Below are 21,988 nucleotides of genomic sequence, written 5' to 3' on the forward strand. Positions count from 1 at the left end.
GAACATGAATTCAACATCAAAACAAATATTGCATCACGATTTTAACCATCTCAAACCCAGGGAGCTCAAACCTAATTCTCTCATTGGTTGACATCAGTTAATCGCTCCAAGTACATGCGATTATCATCTACCAGTAGCTCCTACCCCGACTTCTCACTTGCGATTGTCCAAATTGTTTCACTTGAATTCGACTGCCAACAGCGATTGCAAATCTCGTCGATTGCGATTGGGTAGTGTTTCACTTGAATCCGGCCCTTACTGGCGATTCACCAGAAATATTAAGTTTATCACTGAAGCCTTTGGTATGTGTATGTTGATATGCACTGACTAGTGTCGACATTTACCAGATTTCAGACTTTCACAGTTTAACTTTTAATGGGAGTACAATGCATGTCATAGTAGGAACTTATGCTGGGGGCCATGTAGCTAAGTTTGATGCATTTCGTTATTGTACCATAATACGCAAGTAAATGCAATTTTAGCAAATAATTAAAAAATACTAGCCTAGAATTGAGATTTTATATTAGTAAGATAGTGAACGTTAAACAAATTTACTCACTTTCAACAGTCCCTTTTCTTTCTCTTTCTCAACTAGTATAATACTAACTAGTAAAATTACAACAATGAAGAGAATTTAATTATAATTTCTCATCACAGTCGTAATTCAACTTGTACTGTTGTTCACCCGGAAAAAAATTCCGTTGATTTCTTCAAAACGACGAAGTAGTATAATGACTATGCAGAATATTATGCCATCAAGTATTAAATCATAATTAAAATAAGTACTGCATTTGTGGATGAAAACAATGTTAAATTGAAGAAGTATCGCATATTTTAAGTAAATAAAACCAATTATACTTCCAATTTAAAATGGAGGCTACTGCAAAATGCTGCGGTAAACAAAAAACGAGTCTTGCATTGAGTTGCCAATTTAGAATTGAAAATTTTCAACAATAACACTCCATTAATTCTAAAATTAACTTTGCATTCAAAACAGACGCCATTGATGTTTTTCTGCACTAGCGAGAGTTTTCCAGACTTACGAGAGCTCGTGAGCAATTGCAAATTTTGCGAGGGAATCGGGACTGAAGACAATCGCAATGTTACACTTGAATTCAAATTGGGGAAATAGCGATCGCATCGGTGCATTGCGATCGGCCGTGTTTCACTTGAATCCCTGTGTAAGGTATTGCAAGTTTGAAACGAAAAAGAAAATTAGTGAAAAAATACGAAATCTAATTTTTTATACGGACCCTAGGTCTCTTAACTTATAAGTTAGGGACATAAACTGTATAGAAAAATAATTCTAACACAATTGGACTTTCTCTCCTTCCAATGTGTATCATTATAGTTTGTCCATTTAGACTACTGTAAAAGCACTATTCGCGAAAATGAAGATATGGGTCATTCTTCAAAAAGTATTTTTCTGTCACACGTCTTTTACAGAAAACATTTTAAGGAACAATTCATTTAACAATGCTTTTTAATTTCATCAAAAATATATCTATTTAAACCTGCCAACAATTTTTTAATAATAGTTTTTATTTTAGTATATTTTTGGTTCACAACATGTGAGTTCTCACCTCAGTGGCATGTTACACACCTGGTGTAACTGTTTATGTAGCTTAACTTGTTTAATTAAAAGTATGTACTTATTTATTTATTATTCCTTTTACCAAGTGTCTTAAATACTAATTGTTAAAACATATTTAATTTTTTAATATTGTGTTTTAGTTCGTTTTAGTAGGACAAGGAGTCATGTCACACAATAAATTCTCACCTCCGTTGCCAAAACACAAAATGCCATTCCTCATCAACATGTGGCAGTAATGACATCAAATTTTATTTTCCATGATGCAAGAGAGACCCCTTGTTTATTTTCAGCCATATTTGAAGTTGTGAGATTTTTTATCGAGAAACAAGAAGCTAGATTTTGCTTTAAAAACTTAGTGTGGTTACTCTGACATTTCACGTCCGTGAACTTAAATTTCAGGGATGTAAATTAATGTAAAAAAATAAGTGAACGTGTTTTCATATGCTTAAAATGTGCAGATTGTAGCAACGAAGAAAAAACAAAATTCCCTAAAAAATGTATTTATTAGGCCTATATTAATGGACAATTCCTCACTTCCGTGACAGACCCCTTATCAGTGTCATTATTTCTGAAGTGAAAATAAATGATGGAGGGGAAATACATCAATTTTAGGCACTCTACCAAAATTAAATTGCCAGTATATCCTCAAATTTACTAAATACTATTTTTATCATACATTTGAAAATTACTTTAATTGAGAGAGCTTAATATTATATTCCCACTAATCATTAGAATAGCTGATTATTTGCACAACTAACAAAATTACAACTTTGATATTAAATTGGCCTCAATTTTTAAATAAAAGTTTTTTTCTTTTTTTTTTATTTCCGTGAATCAGCATTTTTTAATTTTTTTTTATTTGTGAGTAAAATAATTGGAACTTTGATGGCCATTGTTTATGGTTACTTCTAGTAGGTAACACTTTCATGTAAGAATGAAAAAAAAGCAAACAAAAGGTTTCGAAATTGAAAAATATTAGCGTTCAAAGTTACGTTTTCTGGAGAATGACCCATATCAGTGACTTCGCTGAAAAATTCTCGAATTTCATATGAACAGAACCAAAAAAAAAAGTTGATTACACATATAAAGTTAAAATACTTCGCGAGGGGTAAATTTTTACGATTACAAAGAGCTGGTAAAAATCACGAACATTAAAGCCTCGCGAAAATAAGTGCTTTTACAGTATATTTCTAGATTATTATAATGGCTCAAAATATTCTTATGATGATAATAGAGTAATTTATTATTTATTATTGAAAATTTTTATTACCTTTAGAGAGTATTTTTAATCAATCAACAAACAATGCTAATTACTTAGATCATCTCAGAGAATGCCAGAAAATTAACCAAACTACGACTTCAAGCAAAACAATAAAAAAAGTTTGAGAATTAAACAATGCTCAAGAAATTTTACTCACACAATTTGTAAAATAACATCATTTATTATGAACAAGAAAAGTTTTGTGAAGCCTCGTTGTAAAATTTTCAGTAATTGAGAAAAATATTTATAACAACATTAATTTTCAGGATTGTCTCCGGGTAAACGGACAGAAATTTTATAAATCAGTTCCTTTCTAGTCATCCAGCTGTAAGTGTTATCAAAGATAATTTCATCTGAAAATAAAACAATAATTAGTACACTTAGATTAAATTATATCAAAAAACACGTTGAAATATCCGTAAGACATGCATTCCATAAATGTTCGAATGTTGTAAATGGTTATCAAATGTTTAACGCATGTATATATACATGGCATTAAAGAATAAGCACAAAATGATATTGAAATAAAAATAAAGGAATTTTAATGATTGCATTAATTACAAATACCTACTACTGGACCACTTTTTATAACGTATTTAAATGTTTTATATAATTATGTCTTCGAAAATAATGATATATTTAACAAAGTAACGCAACAATTTTATTCACTCACTAATATTTTTCGATTGCTCATAACTCATAAAATAGTGAGCGACATCGAATACGTTATACACTTATACACATATAACTAGATCGATTTCTCAGCGTTCTAACGATGCCTAACGACATACCGTTCCATCTTTGACAGAAAGGAAGTACAGCGAAGGAAATGCCAGGGCTGCCCACCAAGGGGGAGGGGGGGGGGGGTCATGGCACAGGCTGCGCCATTAAACTTTTTAGGGGGGTTGCGGGGTATTTTTCTGTTTTTACGGGTGGCTCTTGTTTTAGGGGGGGGGGTCTTCGCGATATTTAGGGAAGGAGGGGGTGCATCCTTGATTTTAGGGGGGAAGGCACCCCTGAAAAAACAGTGTCGATAAAGACTCACGATAGAAGTGAAACTTTTGTGTTGCAGGAAAGCACTAAATTGGGGAGAAGGGTTACATTGCCTATCAATCTGACGAAATTGAAGAACCAGTGACTCGTCCTAGCACAAAAATTTCGGGGCCCGTCACAAATGACTTTTATGGGTTCCCTCCATATTGTTAAATCCTAGGTTCCTACGTATATTTCACCCCTCATTTTAAGAATCTCGGCCCCACTTCAGGCTCGGGCCCAGGCCAACAGGTGTCCCTTCTCCCCCCCCCCCGCGCAGGCCCTTACATCCTAAAACCTCTCCAGAGAACAGACTGACCTATCCTTCATTTTGATTCCTAGAGTGCCTTGGGTCCAGACTTGTCCATAGTCGCTGGCTCATATGTCGAAAAAATTTAAAAACGTAATTTCTCTCCTCTTGGTTCTTTTTATATCATCACTTTTAGCTACTTTCCCGTTAAGGCATTCACATTTTCCCCATTGGCATTCGCATTTTCCCCGTTGGCAGTAGTCTAAGATCCCACTAGGCTTGACCTACCCCTCATCGAGTTTCCGGAAATTGTTACCATAGATGAATAGTAAAAGTTGTAAACAAAATGCGAAAGTAAGAAATTTTACCTACTTCACGTGAAATAATCAGGGTTGCCATGGGTTGAAAGGTGCTTAAAAATGAGCAATTTACCCTCACCGAGTTTCCGAAAGTTGTTTTCATAAATGAAGAGTAAAAGATACGAAATAAAACGCGTAAGTAAGGTTACCTAACTTTTTCGGGTACCTAATCAGGGTTGTCAAAGGATAAAAGGTTTTCAGAAGGGACATAATTTAACACTCATCAAATTTCCCAAAATTGTTGTCATAAATGAAGAAAAAACGAAGTAAATAAAACGCTAAAGTAATGTTTGATCACCTTTTTCTGGTTTCCAAAAGTTTTTGCCATAAATGAAGAGTAAAAGCTGTGAAGAAAACATTAAAGTACGGTTGCCTACCTGTTGCGTGTGAACTAATCAGGGTTGCCAGGGGCTAAAAGGTGCCCACAAATGAGTAATTTACTCTCTTCGAGTTTCCACATAAGTTATACAAAAAATGTAGGTAAAAATATTACAAAATTTACCAATGGTATAGGGTTGCCCAAGCAAAAATGGTCAAATCATGGGGTTGCCGTTGTTCGAAGTTTCAGAATTGATACTTCGAATACCCCCCCCCCCACCCAAAAAAAAAACTTATTTCTGACTAATAATACTTGCAAAATCCCTATTCGTCGGTTTCCCACGGCATTCATAATCCTTTGTTTATTGTTAAACAAGATTTTCTCGCGAACGACAAATAGTATTTCAAGCTCATTTTTTTTTATACTTGTCTGGAAGAAAACCATCGGAAAAAAATATTTTTATAGGAAAAAAATATGTTCTTTCTAATGGTACCAACGAAAAGAAGATGCCAGGTGTCAAATTTGAGCTATAGCGCATTAAAATATACTATTTTTTCATATGATACTGACACTTTGGATTCCAATATCTTTTAGAAAATCAATATTTACGCTTTACAACTATAACCCATTAAAAACATGTATATTGACAACAGAACTACAAAATACGAGGTTTTGAATCATTTTTGTTCAGAATTTATGACATTCTAAAATCTAGGAAAGATCACACTGCGTTTAGAATTTGGCAGCACACATGGGCCTGCCACACACACAATGGCCTGCATTTTCACACTGCGTTAGAATTTATGACATTCTAAAATCTAGGAAAGATCACTGCGTTTCTCTTGCGACTTTGCATGCGTGCTACACAAAAGTTAATGAATTCAAATTCATAAAAATACTAGAACGTATTGATAACTAAAAGTACTATGAGCTCCTAAAATTTCAGGCTTTCAGTGTGATAAAATTTCTCGTAATCTGAGCTTAAACATGGCAATTCTTTACGACAGATAGAATTTCAAGCTCATTTTTCAATCCTTATTTGGAAGAACACCATCAAAGAAAAAACCGGTTTTGAAAGGAAAAAATCTGTTCTTTCTAATGGTATTAACAAAAAGAATATGCGAGGTGACAAATTTGAGCTACAGCGCTTTGAAAATAGGCTATTTTTCACTTGAATGGTTTTTATAGCCACTTGGGATGACAATATCTTTTAGAAAAATACATATATAAGCTCTGAAAGTCTAACCCATTAAAAACAAGCATCTTTACAATATAAACACGAAGTACGAACCTTTGAATTATTTTTGTTCAGATTTTACAATGAACTAAAATCCCGGAAAAAATTTCCCCTCCACGCTTTTTCATGATTTTACACGTGGGCTGTTAAAAAACCTAATGAGCTAAAATTCTCAAAAATACTTGAATGCATTAAGTGCCAATTGTATTTTAAGCTCTTAAAATTTCAGGGTTCTAGTGTGTTAAAAATTTCTGCAAACTTGTGTAAAAATGGCAATTTGTCACAAAAAGCTCATCTGCTATTTTGGATCACATTTTTCGGAGATCCTAGATCCTCAGGATTTGGATCTCGGAAGCTGAAAAATGGCATATGTTAGTTTCAAAGGCATTTCTACGCCTCTACAAAATTTCATACAAATCGGAGATGGTCGAGTGGGGACAATTTGAAAAATTAGTCAGTTGACGTGGAATGACTCATAAGCATTTTTAAGTAAGTGAAAATAAATTTGATGATTTATCGTCTGCTCGAGCTAAGATAATTAGCATGAAGAAATAGCAGACTAAATATCTCTTGCCATTTTTGTTTGAGTGTGAACAAATAAAATTCTTGCTCTTGATTTGAGTCTTTTTCTGTGCTGGGGGGGATTTAAAAATTTCCTCTTTCGACGATTAATTATCCTTTTTTTTTTCCCATAGCAGGCAGAAGATAATCAAGGATTCCAGTAGTATCAATAGACACTTTTACAGTTGCCTTTAATCAAATCGGGACTTCTAGATTTGCCGTTAACGTCATTTAAGAATGGTTGATGATGACGTGGATTCGGAGAGCCTGACGTCGTTATTCAAATGGGGACTGTTATAAAATATTGAACTTATTCAAGAGGGAATTTTTTGAAGTTTTTGTTTCAATCTGATGAGGTTTAAATCTCATCAGATTGAAACAAAAGTAACTAAAAAGTAACTTTGATGTTATTTTGATACATTTTCTCATTCTGAAAGGAGATTTTGGGACTATTTTCCTTATCCAGATATTTTTAGAGGGATTGTTGATGTTTTTTGAAAACAGAAACTTTTTTTTTTTGACAAGAATGTTTCTCATCCTAATGGGGAATTTCAGAGTATGTTTTCTTTTTTCTTTTTCTAGTGGAAAGTTTTGAGGACTAGTATCCTCTTTCTGATAAGAATTTGTAGGAGCTTGTAGTCCAAAATCTTATTGAGATAAATAAGAATTGGTGTCCTCATTCAAGTAAGGATTTTTGGGTACAAATGCCAAAATTGTACTGGGTATGTTTGGATTCTATTGTCCTAGTTGTAATGAGGATTTATAGATTCTGTTGACGCTATTCTCGAACTTCTGCCTTTATTTTAATGTTTTTTTAGCCTTCTCCTCATTTGTTCAGGATAAAGAGACGTGTCTCACGGCTCACATATTTTCAAATCTCTTGCAGGGAACGATGCAACAATCGAGATCGTTCGCGCAACGGCAGACACTATCCTATGAGAAAAGGGATTTTAATTGAAGTGTTAACTTGATTTACAAAGCTTCCGTTCATGGAAATTTTCAAGGTACAAATGTCCAAATTTTAAGAGGGATTTTTAGGGACCACTGTCATTATTCCTATGGGAAATTTTATACTATTTTTTTTTCCTTTATTTAAGCGTTATCTTTGAACATGCGTCACTTTGACACAACTTTTAGTTTCGAGTTAGATCATCCAACGCTGGGCGATGCAGATAGTAGTAAATAAAGCAAAATACTCTTCCTTATAAAGGGACGTGTGTCTCTGTCCAGTGGAGACACACGTCCTGTGAGTGTAATGTACAGTGGAATTTTTCCCAGTTGCAACTACGTATAACATTCAGGTTATTGTTATTGTTAAAGTTGGCCAAATGCAACTGGAAGATCGAATTTCAAAGTCCAGTTCAGAATATTTAACAGTTTATACTTCTGTGACTGACTTTTTCATATATTTGTCCGTAGTATTGTATCATATGCCGTTAGAAAGACATATAGTTGTCAGGATGAAAATGTTATTGTTCAAATTGAGTTTCTTTTGAAAGTTTTAAGTAATATATTTAATACAATGTTTTTAAAAATATAGTCTCATTTCCCGAATTAAAATCAAAACTAAAATTTCTGTTTTCAATTTCTCAAATTTTGCTATACATTTTCAATTTTTTTTTGAGGTGATACTTTATTGTACCTCCCTTCATTCAAAACAGAAACGAACAAAAAACCTTTTCTGTTAATAATTCAAAAAAATGTGTTTCTGATGAGTTTAAAGATTTCATTCGCGCGCGCCGAAAAAGGCAATAAAAGTTTTTATTGCGCCAGGTGTAGTAACCTGATTCTACCTTCCTTGCTTTCTTTTCTTTTCTTTCTTTTTTTTTTTTTTTGTTGTTGGTCTAACGTGGGTTGGTTCCGTGTTTCGAAAATATGGTTTGTAGTACAGTACTAGTTCATAGAAAAATGCAATGACATATTCAGATCTGTACTTACATATGCCAGGATCAGGACAAGTAAATTCACCAGATTCAGGAATTAAGTTGCTATCCACCCTGTGAAGTGGAATAATCACTTCTGACTCTGAGTTCTCTTCTTTTCTACAACTTAAGCCCATTCGGATGTCATAATAAAGGGTTTGGAAATCCCACTGAATAGTAGAGTTCGGTTCCTTAATTACAACTTCAACTTTGAAGTACGATCTGTAATCAACCACAGCTTTCTCTGCAGTCGGATCGTTGTTAAGTACATCCAGTTGGTTATAAAGCATCATGCTTTCGGGAACTTCTGCGTTGAGTGGGTAATGATACTAAAAAGAAGAACATGTGGCTTCAATATTGGAAATCTTATTTTGAAAAATGAGTAATGTTAAGAGAATATTGAAATTTGTTAAACACTCCAAATTAAGTTCATGATGGAGCTAAAATTCAGGGCTGCGGAGTCGGAGGTAAAATTTCCGACTATAGAAATTTTCGAACTTTCGACTCCGACTCCTTTACCCGAAAATCAGTTCGACTCCGCAAGCACTGGCAGAGTTGCGGACTTTGCGGGAAAATGACAGACTCCGACTCTTGGAATTTTAAATTTTCGACTCCGACTCCTTTATCACCAAATCAGCCCGACTCCGCAGCACTGCTAAAATCTAGTTTACTTTTACAATTTTTTCTAACTTGGATGCCTAATCAGGTATTTGAACACACCCAATGCAAAAGCGTTGAAACTGTACTACACTCGTCATTAGAAAATCAAAACAAGTAAAATATTTAATACTGAGAAGTGAGCAAAGAAAAAAATTAACGCAAGCAACACGGTTCTTCTCATGAACCATGCCGGAGTTCGAGCACATTTTGTTAGACATCTTGGTCAAAGACAGAAAGAGGCCTAGACCACATGTGACATGAATATAATAATCTTGGTTCATAAAAATCATAGTAACGTTGGACAGGAAACAGTGATGGAAATTCGATTGCTCTGGTTTAGCGCTAGCACACTGGTTTCAATATTCGTATAATTTTCAATTTGCACACAGTACACATGCACAAATCCTGAGCGACAGAATTTTTATTACTTCTGCTTTAGGCATGAAATCCAGCGAAAAGTTGCAGTTTCCCCTGCAATAAATAATAATTCATTTCTAATTTGCCTCACTGCTTTAAAAACTATACTGAAACTTTTACCATTACTATTACTCTTTATGTCATGAGATCTTCAGAAGCTAAACCTGAATTAGCTTCAAATTTTTAAATATAATTCCCAGGTTGTTAGATCAACTTTCCTTCGCAGCCTGATTTACGTACGTTGCATCACCATTCTAATGTTGATAAATAAATTAATAAACAACATTGTTCGGTAACTGTTCAGTAGGCATTCGCATTCCCTTAGCAATACTTGTTTACTTCGTTATACTAACCTCAAGACAATTTTATTTTTCAAACCGCCTGTCTTCCTTTTCATGCATGAAACGATGTTTTGCTATTCCAAAGTATACATCTTTTCTGAGACTTTTTGTCACGCGCAGTTTGCCACGAAGAAAGAATCTTGTATTTTAGTTTTCAATAAGTAGGTTTATTGAATAGGTTTAGTGTATAACTTTTAGGATAAATATCCTTTTAAAATCACAAAAAAAAAAAAAAAAAAAAATGTAAAATGCAGCGCAACGCAAGACATATCTGGTTATCTGGTTACTGGCGCAGTAAACCAGATAAAGCAACCGGCTGAAATAACGCTTTCTTGCTTTCTTCTTACACAAACAAAAAGATAATTCTTCGGGTGGAGCTGGAAGTTGCCAGAGTTCATGGGATTTGCACATGCGCAGAAATATTTAACTCGATTGGATTCTAGCCCATGTTGCTTCGTCAGCTTTCGGGATTAATGAGAATTGACTGTACATAAGACGTGTACCAAAGCAATGAATTTTGTCAATGGTTCTTGGTTCTACTGTTTTGTAAATTTAAAAAAAGAATCGTAAATTTACCAAAGTTTGACAATGAGGGTCACCCTCTGGGTCTCTACGTGCACCGCCAAGGGAGGCAGGGATGATGGATGGATCAATAGTTTTAAAGAGCTTAGAGCATTCTTCTGCAAAAGAAAATTGACAGTGAAAACTGTATGGAATAAAATTATGTAACTAAATGCAATGACATCTTCATTAATGTTTTGAAATATTAACGAAGCATAAAAATATTATGTAACAGAAAATTGAAGGCATTATTATTCACCATAACTTTTGAGTTAAAAAGTAAAAGTTTATTTAACAACGTAAAAAACACATATTTGCAAAAAAAAAAAAAAAAAGTTAAATTGCGCTTTTTTATGTTAACTTTACTTTTAAATACATTAAGCTTTTGCATTGAAATGCACAGGAATTAGAATCATAAATTCATAACAGATGGGAATGAGAAAAACTTTTAAAAGAATCTCAATGTATGACAGTTTTAAAACGGTATAAAAATTTATTAATGCTTCGAACAGTATTAATTGCTATATTCAGAGCATTAATTGCTCTTTTGATCAGAACTAAATACAATAACTTTCAGAAAATAAGGAATAATAAGGGGGAAAATGATACACTTTGAATTGAAAGGAATATTTGGAAAATAATCTTCTTAGAGGAATTTCGAAAGTATTCATCAATGCTTAATACATTAAAAGCACAAGTGAAACGTTTACTTGTTTACTACAGAGTTTTAAAACAGGGAAATATTAATACTATTGGTTTTGGCCTAAAATGTCAAAATGAGGATACGCAGACATAGAATTTTTAATGGTCACAAAACCTACAACGCAAGAATGACTACCGTGGGTATCCATCAAATACCTCGGTTTTCGCAACCGTTAGTCCTAGATGCCTACTTTCAACTGCGCAAAATAGTCGAAACCGGTGCAGAATTAAAACATAAAAAAGTTGAGAGACACAATAATTTGGCGAAAAAATATGAAATTTGACTATTATATGGTCTCTACGCCCTTCCATTCATATTTGAGGAAATCCTAAGCATAAAAAAAAAAAAAAAGATTCAAAAAGTTTGACATTATTAGACAAATCTTGATCGACATATGAAACGCAGCGTTTTTTGACCTACACTGTCAGTTCAATAAGTATCGGGACTTGTTCGCTGTATCCTCGACGGAGCGGTAGAGGGCACTCCGACCGGTTGGCTTCGGTAAAGGGGACCTCCACCCAAAGATAGTACTCCACCCCTCAGGCACACTTTAATTCAGTCGCCTGCGGGCATGCGTTGAGACAGGAGGCGGGTTTTTGTGACGTGTGATTTTTTATAGTGTCGTCGCGCCAGCATGGAACGCTGTGAAGTTTTGCTTTGAACTCGGGAAACCCGCGTCCCAGACCCTTAAGCTCATTAAAAAGGCTCATGGGGATGATACCTTAAGCCCCACAAGAGTGTTAAGTGGCACAAAATGTTTAAGGAAAGTTCGGAGCTCGTCAAAGACGTTCACCGCGTCGGACGCCCGACGGCTGCTTGAACCGCTCAAGGTGGCCAAAGTGAAAACATTTTTGGAGTCTGACAGGTGTTTCACCATCGCCCTTATTAGTGTGGAGATCGGCTTTTCAGTCAGAACGGTCCACACCCATTGTAAAAAATCTTCAAATGTTTGTTTTTGCACTTTCCTCATCTTGGGATGAGGAAAGTGCCTGAACTAAGTGTATCGATGTAAGAGGAATATATTTTGAAGATTGTTGCAATGATACCGGTTATGAATTTTGATTTTTGGAACCAGTCCCGATACTTATTGAACACACCCTGTACATCACTTTATACTTGCAGTTAATAACACTTCTTGGGGGTTAATATAACGACTAACAAGGGTTTGTGCATAGAGTGTATTGTTTTCAAACTGTCGAAGCTTTTCTAGAGTGTTTTCACGTATTTGTATTCATTTTTCAACAGCAATGAAAATATTATATATATATATTTTTTTACCTCGACAATCTGTCATTCTTTTGAAAGGGTGATAAGTTCCAATCTCATCTTCTGCACGGTCCCTTAAAATTTTGAATTTCAATATCTCCTTCCGTTTTGGTCGCAGATATTAAAAATTTTTTGTGTTGAAATTATTTTTTAATCTCGATTATTTCCCTAAACATAAATTAGTAAACCTAAAATCCGTATAAAAAATTAGTTTTCGTATTTTTTTACTATTTCTTTCGCTTCTAGCTCTTAATTTCTTAATTCTGCTTATTGAAGCTTAAACGTTTTTTTGAATATTTTGGAAATTGGAAGCATGAATTTGCGTATAGTAAGACTAACGGTTGCGACAGATAGAGGTCTTGCAGGTTAAACGGGGACGCGCTGTACAATAACATATAGAGGTTTAGCAGGGGTTTTAATTGAATATGAGACACAAATCAGGAGAATTTCTATACATATAAATGTGGAGAAACTGAATTAGTCCTATGAAACTAATCGCAAGTGTAATATTCGCTTAGAAATAAATGCTTCGGAAATTATCCATCGTAATGTGTTTAAAATTGCAGTTCTATATATTTAAACTTAGACCACCATTGGTAATCTTTGGTGAGCGAGAGGTTAGTAAGCCTTCTCCCAGGAAATTTTCGAAATTGAAGTTCCATTAACGAAATTTTGACGATCCTCGGTGATATTTCAGGTTCATTGGCTCATCGCCGGAAATTTTTCGAAATTGAAATCTCAAAACGAATATTTAGACGCTTTTAAATATGTTAGAAGGGGGTTATGGGGAGATCCCCCGAAAATGTTTCGAAATTGAAGTCCTAAGTCACAACTGTAAGCCATCTTTTATATTCTTTAAGAAGACATGGGGTTCATTACTCTCACCCGAACTCCAAAGATGCAATTTTAGAGTTTATTCGTTGATGTTACGGGAGAAAGGGGTACACCCCCCGGACTATTTTCTGCGATTAAAAACTCAAATTTTGATTACCTTTGGCGATGTTAAAGGATGTGAGATTATGTTCTCACTCTCTACTTCCCCACTTTTTAGCTAATTCCATGGGAAATCCTCCCCTAGTTTTTCTTTCGCAATCACATTTGGCTGTTTTGGTTTTCATAAGAAACCAATCTGTTTCCGCCCAAATATATTTTTAAAATCTTAAATACAAGCGTCTGCAGTTTCTGAACAACACATATTTCTCGTGTACGAATGGTCTATCGCTGCCGCTGATTTTAGTTGACACAGTGATATTTTTTTTGCCATTCAAGACTGAGGAAAAATACCTTTTAAATTTTATAACTCAAGTTTGGCACTCCCTAGATGCTGTGCGTACAAGCCATACAGATGAGCCCACGAAAACATAACGAGCAAAATCTTACCTGGCGTTAAAATGTCCAGCTTCGTTAGGATAGATTCAGGCAGAAATGATTTTAACCAATTATAAATAAAGCTAAAGAACGTTGGACCTGAAAGTATAAGAAGAATAGATTAGGAGTTTGAATGGATGATCCACTACTAGACCATTCCACAAAAAAAAAAAAAAAAAAAAAAAAGATATTGTCCTACACGCGATGGATCTATATTTCACTTCAGAGCATCTAATAAGCAAAATATTTTTATTTCCTTTGGAATGGTTCCCTATTTGTTTCCTTTTTAAACGAACACTAAAAAAAAAGAGTAATAATAGGTAAGCAAAGAAAAATTTGCAGTAACAGATTGGAGGATTTATTGCTAGAATTTAGAACTGTAAAGCAGATGTCCAAAAGTGTGTTCCACATTTACTGGTAAGCATCGTTTAAAAATAACAATTGTAAAAGAAATCCGTAAAATGTTTTTTGCTTAACAAATAACACGAGTCCAGTACTTTTACTAGTGCAAAAAATTTTTAATAAGCGACTTCAAAAAAGGGGTTATGATTTCGTCTCGCGGCTTTTTATGTATGTTTTCGGATTGCTCCCAAACTCCTGGGTCGATTTGAGAAATTCTTTTTTTCTTTGAAAGGGTATACTTTCCAGATGGTCCCATGGTATTTTTGTCTTGATCTGATGAGACGTCCCTGGAGAAATCCCAGAAACTTTAAATTTCACACATTGTGGCTACGAAGACAAGCTTGCGTCAGCTGAGCGACACGTCATAGATCACGTGGTTTTTCCGTGAATGATGTATTTTCAAGGCAGAGGTTTGGTCTTGAACAATACTTTTGTACACTTTCTTGACGGAGAGGTTTTGTCTTGCACGCCATCGGGATGTTTGATTTTCGCGGTGCCGCGTCGCCTGTTAATTTTAATTATATTCTCACTAATGTATTTATTACTCATGTAGTAAATCAATAAATTAAAAGTACTTTGCTACGAAAAGAGTTGAATTTATTAATTTAATATATTTTTTGCTAATAAATAAGTTTATTTAGTCTTCAAAGTTTTTTTTTAATATTTCAGTTTCAAATATAATTAGTGTCCAATTCAAGGGGACTCGAAGACGAAAATCTCCCACTCCTTCCTCCGACGATTAAATTTATATTTCTAAATATATATATCGTAACTGGTGTCCGATTTCTGAAGTTTGCCAAGTACACTCTATAACAAAAAAATCGACGCACCAAGAAGCAATCATCCGATGGCTTTGAAATTTTGTATGCATGATTTTTTTGACCAGATGTGCAAATGATTAAAATTTGGTGACCAATGAATGAATAGTGTGATCTCCAGCTCATCGAAACTGCGCATCCAGCAGATGTATATATAAAAAGCAGTTTTTCAACAGTTACTAAAACATTCGGTTTGATTGCGATTCAGATTACCTTTCAACAACTTAAAAATGCCTCGCCGCATGGTTCGTGCTCATTACGAGCAACTGTCAGAGTTTAAACGAAGTCATATCATTGGATTGAAAGAGGCCGGTTGGTCGAACTGGAGAATCGCTCGTCATTTGAGTCGAAGCAATGCGGCGATTCGAAGATACTGGCAAAGATGGGTGGAAAATGGCAGTGTTCAGCGTCAGGATGGTAGCGGTCAACCTAGGGTCACAACAGATCGTGATGACAGAGTGATTGTCTGATCAGCAATCACAGCGCTTTCTTCATCTCTATGAACCATCACACATTCAACCCAAACACAAGTGTCCATCATGAGCATTTACAGACGGTTGGGACAATGAAATCTACGCTCGCGCCGCTACGCTATAACGACTATCATTTAACTTCGTCTTCAGTTCTCAGAATTGGTCGCCATATACGTATAATGTTTCTAATGTTTCACAAATATAATGTTTTTTTTTTTTTTTAAAACCATTATCACATTTCGGGAATCTTATCGCCAAAATGATGATTGCAAATAACTTTTTGCTTGATTTAACCAATTTTTCGGTGAAGCACTGAACTAGGAGGGTCGAACAAAAAGTAAGGTTCCCAAAGAGCTCCAATCTCAGGGTAAGGTGCGGGGTAAAATCTGACAACACCATTGTGCGTGTCTATTAATTCACTCGGGCTATAGTCCTGCTTGCTACGCAAACTTAATCTTGGCTCAGCAGCCTTCCAAGGTGAAAGTTAGAATTGTTGATCATGCCAAGTGCGATATTCATTCCGTAATTCGCTTTTTTGCTCACCGAAAGGACTGCACTCCTGGGTATTCATTGTCAGTTGACAAATGTGTACGGCGACAAGTTATGTCTGTTCAACACATCCGAAAGTGGTGCTAAGTGGTGGTCGGAGGAAGTCCACAATCAAGAACGGAGAAGTTCGTTGACTATCATCCTCACTCACCTTGCAGTCCAGAGCTCGAGTCTAGTTATTACCACTTGTTCCCTAAGTTCAAGGAGCACTTGGGCGGCCAACTTTTCCGGAGCGACGACGAAGTCAAAAAAAGATGTGAAACGCTTCCTCATCGGGTACGCGGAGCACAGTGGTGTCGGAGTGGAAAAAATTCGATTTCCGAAAGCGCTTATTTCGATATTCTTGTGTATGATTCTCACACTATATAAGATACAGGATATAGGAACGGTATGATTTTTTCCGCTGTATCGAGGGTATTCCCATTAATTTAGGCTCAAAGTCAGAATTATGTAAGTTTGACCAAAATACACCCTAATCAAGATGGGTGATAAAAAAGTGTAAAAGAGTTAGAAAAAAATAATCTATTTTTCCCTGTTCTACGATGGTCAATTAAACCACTCATCAGTCAAACAATGCAAAAAAATATTAGAGCGCTTTACAACGTTATAAGTTACGAATTTTAAATTAGTATTGAGAACAGCTCAGATAACAAAAAAAGCTCCGGCTTCCTCCGCGATGGGGAAGGTTATTTATCAAACTAAGGGTGCTTAAGTAAACATTAGAACATAAATCACCTGCCTTTATCTGCCTATCCGATCATAAAACAGAAGGAAAGGGCTAGAGTACGTATTTGTTTGTTGCACTATTTTGTTAATAGAATTGGCTCAGACAAAACATTTCCCCACGTCAAAACCTTTTTTATTTGAGTTCAGTCTAGTTGCTAACGTTGTCTAGTCATGAGCTCCATCAAAATTAAATACCGTGATTTGTGTGAGTGCTTGTGGAGTGGTACAAATTTCGACGTATTCTTTCCACAAAATCACTCTGAACTTGACGAAGGAAACATTTCTTTAATGCTGACAGCTCTTAGCAAGAGTTTCTTGCCTCATTTTAATTAAAAAAAAGATAAAGTAAATCGAGACCGGGAGAGGTTCAAAAAAATGTTCAGCGAGTGGATGGAAAATGAATACGTTTTCAACATACCGGAGCAGGAATCTACAGGATGTGTTGGGGGACCAAGTAAAGATTTTGATGATTCTGGTGAACGAAGCAAAAAGAATAAAATACGTAAACTTCAAGCATCGTATCAACAAAGCTTGATTTAACGCAGCTGCGACACATGAAAAGCACGATAAACCCAAAGCTTTGTCAGCCGATCAAGCATTAGCAATATTTCTCCAGGCCAATCTGACAAAATATCAGTACGAGGCGATTCAACAAACACTAAAAGACCTTGGATGCCATGTATTTCCAAGTTATAAAAAAATAATCATCTCAAAGAAGCAATGCTACCCTGATAATATGTTAATTAATGAAACATCTGCAGCTGTCCCTTTGCAGAATTTGCTTGACCATACAGCTAAACGAATTCTGGAAACAAAACCCCTAGAAGAACTAGAAAAATTAAATGAACATGAATTAATATTGACGACGAAATGGGATTCGACGGTGCCTCAGGTCAAAGTGAATTTGCCCAAAAATATTCGATCAGCAATAACGAAATAAGTGACTCGAATTTATTCATGACGTCCATAGTTCCTCTGAAGCTCACAATTATAATTGATGTTGATCAAAATGGATGGATTCAGGAAAACGGCCGAGTTTCTTCAACAAGACATTGCAGGCCCTTGAGATACAGCTTCCAGAAAAAGACCCTTGATTTGGCACGAGATGAAAAAAAAAAAAAAAAAAAAGGGGGGGGGGCTGAAGAAGAAATAGAGAAGTTGGAAATTACCTAAGTTGTGATCGGCATTAATGTCATCCGTATTCGACACACGTTGATGATGACAATGTTGGACGGCAAGGTAGCTCAAACCATCACAAATACAAAGTCTGCAAGTGCCTGCTACATATGCAATGTTTTACCTTCGGAAATGAATGACTTAGCAAAAATCCAACAGAAACCTCTTAATGTGAATGCTCTCGAATTCGGTATCTCTCCATTACACGCCAAAATCAAGTATATGGAATACATCCTTCACATTGCATACAACAAAAAATTCGAAAAATGGAGGACTACAAAAGACACAAGAGACATGCACGAAGACGAAAAGAAACGTATTCAACAAGAGTTTCTTGAGAAAGTTGGTATCAAAGTGGACTTTGTTAAGCAGGGTTGCGGATCTTCAAATAATGGCAACACTGCCAGACGTTTTTTCAATGATTGCAAGGTCACAAGTGCAATAATGCTAGTCGACGAAATTCTAATCCACTGGATCGCTACCATTCTGGAAGTCATAAACAGCAATGCAATGATTGACCCAGAGAAATTCCGACTATTCTCAAAAGATACAGCAGAGCCATTGAGAAGTATTCATGGTACTACATGCCATCCACAGTACATAACATTTTGTTACACGGTGATAGTGCAGTAGTCAATTCTCCGATTCTCCCAGTCGGAATATTGTCGGAAGAGGCACAAGAAAGTAGGAATAAAGATTACAAGGCATTCAGGATCACCAACTCGCGGAAAATGTCGTATATCCACCAACGAAGACTTGTTCCACAAGCTACTGGAGACTTCGGATCCTTTTATCACGAACATGCGACCCGAACCAAAGAAAAAGCATCTGGAAATCAGTGAGGCAGCTAAGGAACTGTTAATCTAATTTCCGTGAATTTGAATTGGTAAGTATTCTTTCAATTTAAACAACTATTGACTAAGAATCTCAAACTTTATTATTTTTAAAACTCTCCAGGTTTTTAAGCTTCCTTGAAGGAATCATTTTAAGCAATATTTAATTTAAATATATGCTCAAAATACTTGTTGCAACTTGTTTTTATAAGTACAACCTGTTTCGGAAATTTAAAATATATATATATATTTCCAATAGTCTTTTATTTTCTAATTAGTTATTTAATTAACTTCAAATTGTCAAAAAAAAAAAAAAAACAGTTGAACTTGATGTATTTTTTTTTTGTTCTTTTTTGAATGAGATCGGCCCCAGCGTTCTGTGTTAACCCGTTCGAGATATTGAATTTTTTCCACTTTTTGGCCATTCAGCCCCACTGTGCGGCGGAGTTCTACGACACGGCATACAGAAGTTAATGCACCGTCGACAATGATGCACAGAAAAAGATGGCGATTGTGTAAAAAAATAAAGCAACGTTTTTTTTTTTCTTTCCAACGATGTAAATTTCAATGTATAAACTGCTGTATATTTGTAAAATTGATATGAATCTTACTTTTGGAACGACCCTCGTATATGTTTTAGAGTGCAGGAAGATTCATCAGTAAACCAATGCATAGAAAATGAACTGCATGCCTTCTGAAACTATACTTACTGTTGAAAATGTAAGCAATTTTCAAATTTTCAGGATAATTCGCTTCGTAAATCTTCAGAAGCATCATTGCCCTTTCAATAACTGTAGGAAGAAAAAACTTAATATTTATTATTGGCTATAATTTGCTTTAAAATTCATCAAGGTCGACATCTAATGTAAAAAAAAAATTGTAAATGTACTTTTGAAACGTGTTTAGAAATACAACTAAAGAAAAAGTTATTAGAAAAAATTAAAACTACTTACCGATTCTTTGAATGATGGCACGCCAACTTAGACCTTCAAGATCTATTATGTACACAAATTTATCACAGATAGGTTGCTGTAACAAAAAAGCAAGGTGATAAATATGCAGAATTTTTAGCTGAGCAATAATAATATTAGATACGCTTGAGACGAAATTGGAAACGTTACATCATAACCAACCTAAATTGTCTCATAGAGTATAATGCCCTGCTAAGCACAAAAGTATTATCTGCAGCAGAGCTCAAAACGAGAAACTGCTATTTAAAGTTTTACTCCTCCATATGTTTGATTTAAATTCTACTTTTCACAAATGTTTAAAAAATATTTCAAATTCGCAAACGAACACAAAACATTGTATGCAGGTAAAAATAGGTTGCAAAGAACCACCTAGAGACAATAACTCAATTTTGATTTAAAAGTGTAGATACGACTTTTATGCTTAGCAAGACAGTATAGTTTAACAAGAACAGCTATTTAATAACTATTGTAAATGCTCAGATTTTAAGCAAAGAGAACTACACTTGCTCTAACGATTCATTCCCTCTCGACTTCACATATTCAAAATTGCTCAAGCTTAAGGCATCGTAAAGAATGTGTGGAGCATGGGCATGTGAAATCAGGATGGCTTATGTCGTTTGGGTCGAGCCTGGCGTTTACTTAAATCCAATTTTTTAACTTTCGTTGGCTACCATTTGTACTGAATTTACTAATCGTAAACATATTAAATGAGATTTAAATATTTAGGGCAGCTAATCTGTTAAAATATTAATGCAATAAATAGCTGCAATCAGTCGAATGATTAGATAATTACAGGTAATATTAGGTTTGTTACCAGAACAATTATTTTCATTTTAAGTAATGCTATAAAGGTACAGAGTGGTTTTAAGCGATGCCCTCTTACATCCAAAGTCACGGGCTCAAAACTACACTCCAGTCGGTGCATTTTCAAGATACAGAAAACCTCCAGCGTTCATGTCGCATGATTATGCAACATGCTTAAGATCCCTTCAGTATTGATTTGGTTTAGGCATTCTTCGTTAAATTTAATTCCTAGTGAAATTTCACACCATGCTAGTTCAAATGTCTCCATCTAGTGAACAATCGGCCTCAAAATTCTGAAATCGCAATAGTGGTACTACATTAGAGGATGAACGCCAGCCCATGGGACTGGCGCACTATGTCTGCAAACGGCAAGAAGCCATTACTCAAAGTCCAATTTTTACACTGCTCGATATTGGAAATGCAGTACCAAAAAGGAGTTGTCCGGAAGGGATAGAGTTTGACAAAAAGACAGAAACTGCAAGGAACAAGTGATCCTTATTTCGAACCGATATTCAGATTACATAACGAGAACGGAGTCGACTCAGTAAAATTTTGGACCACCGCGAATGGTGATGCACGAAGAAACACGTTTAAGTACAAATTCAATAAGAGTGCGGATGGCGTCCTGCTGAATGGCTCTTTATTCCCTGTCAACCATTTGCCGAAGTTCGTCCTGTGAACGAGGTAGGCACAGAGCTTGCAAACGGCGTTCAATCACATTCCACACGTATTCGAGTGGTGACAAATCAGGAGAGTACGGTGGCCACGAGAGCATCTGTACAACTCGTAGAGCAGATTGGGAGTGTAAGCACTGTGTGGTCGGGCGTTATCCTGCTGAAAGATTGCATTGGAAAATTTTTCAGCAGGATAACGCCCGATGGTACCATACGCAATAGCGCCTCCCCCCGACCCGCGTTGTCGAGAGGTTTTGGCGTTTCACATTTGTTACCGGATTAGATCTGTCTCCTCGTCGACGCCACGCACACTCGTATTCAGGGACTATCACTGGAAAAACAGAAGCGCGATTCATCTGAAAACACGACGTTCCGCCATTACGTCATCCAAGTCGCTCTATCATGGCGCCATTCCAAGCGTTGATGTCTACGCTGCGGGGTCAATGGCAGTCTTCTTAACGGACGCCGTGAGTGCAGGCCCCTTACAACCAATCGGCGGGAAATGGTTCTGGTCGATATGGGAACATCCAGGGAGTCTTGCACGTGCATCAGGATGGAGGTACACGTGACTTGCGGGGCTGCCCCTGTTTGTCGGTGGATGCATCGATCCACGCGTGCTGATGTCACTCTGGCTGCACCTGCACCCCTCAAATTTGCCACATTTCATTTTTGCTTTTGCCACAATGCTCCAACCATCTTCGCCACAGCCAA

The 21,988-nt window shown here is 35.8% G+C and overlaps 1 protein-coding gene across 4 annotated transcripts in view; it reads right to left on the minus strand.

Annotated features, from left to right (window-relative positions):
- Positions 1 to 3,016: 3,016 nt before the first annotated feature.
- The window catches only part of LOC129218366 (SEC14-like protein 4), a 144,215-nt gene continuing 125,243 nt past the window's right edge, over positions 3,017 to 21,988 (minus strand). For all 4 annotated transcript variants that reach the window (XM_054852610.1, XM_054852608.1, XM_054852607.1 and 1 more), the window contains exons 8-13: positions 19,782 to 19,857; positions 19,539 to 19,619; positions 13,864 to 13,950; positions 10,530 to 10,633; positions 8,552 to 8,864; positions 3,017 to 3,208 (exon numbers count right to left, since the gene is read on the minus strand). In XM_054852610.1, the coding sequence (XP_054708585.1) occupies positions 3,111 to 3,208; positions 8,552 to 8,864; positions 10,530 to 10,633; positions 13,864 to 13,950; positions 19,539 to 19,619; positions 19,782 to 19,857 (759 nt within the window). In that variant the 3' untranslated portion in view covers positions 3,017 to 3,110. The remainder of the gene's footprint in view (positions 3,209 to 8,551; positions 8,865 to 10,529; positions 10,634 to 13,863; positions 13,951 to 19,538; positions 19,620 to 19,781; positions 19,858 to 21,988) is intronic.

Source organism: Uloborus diversus, chromosome 3, assembly GCF_026930045.1.
Source record: "Uloborus diversus isolate 005 chromosome 3, Udiv.v.3.1, whole genome shotgun sequence".
NCBI lineage: Eukaryota > Metazoa > Arthropoda > Arachnida > Araneae > Uloboridae > Uloborus > Uloborus diversus.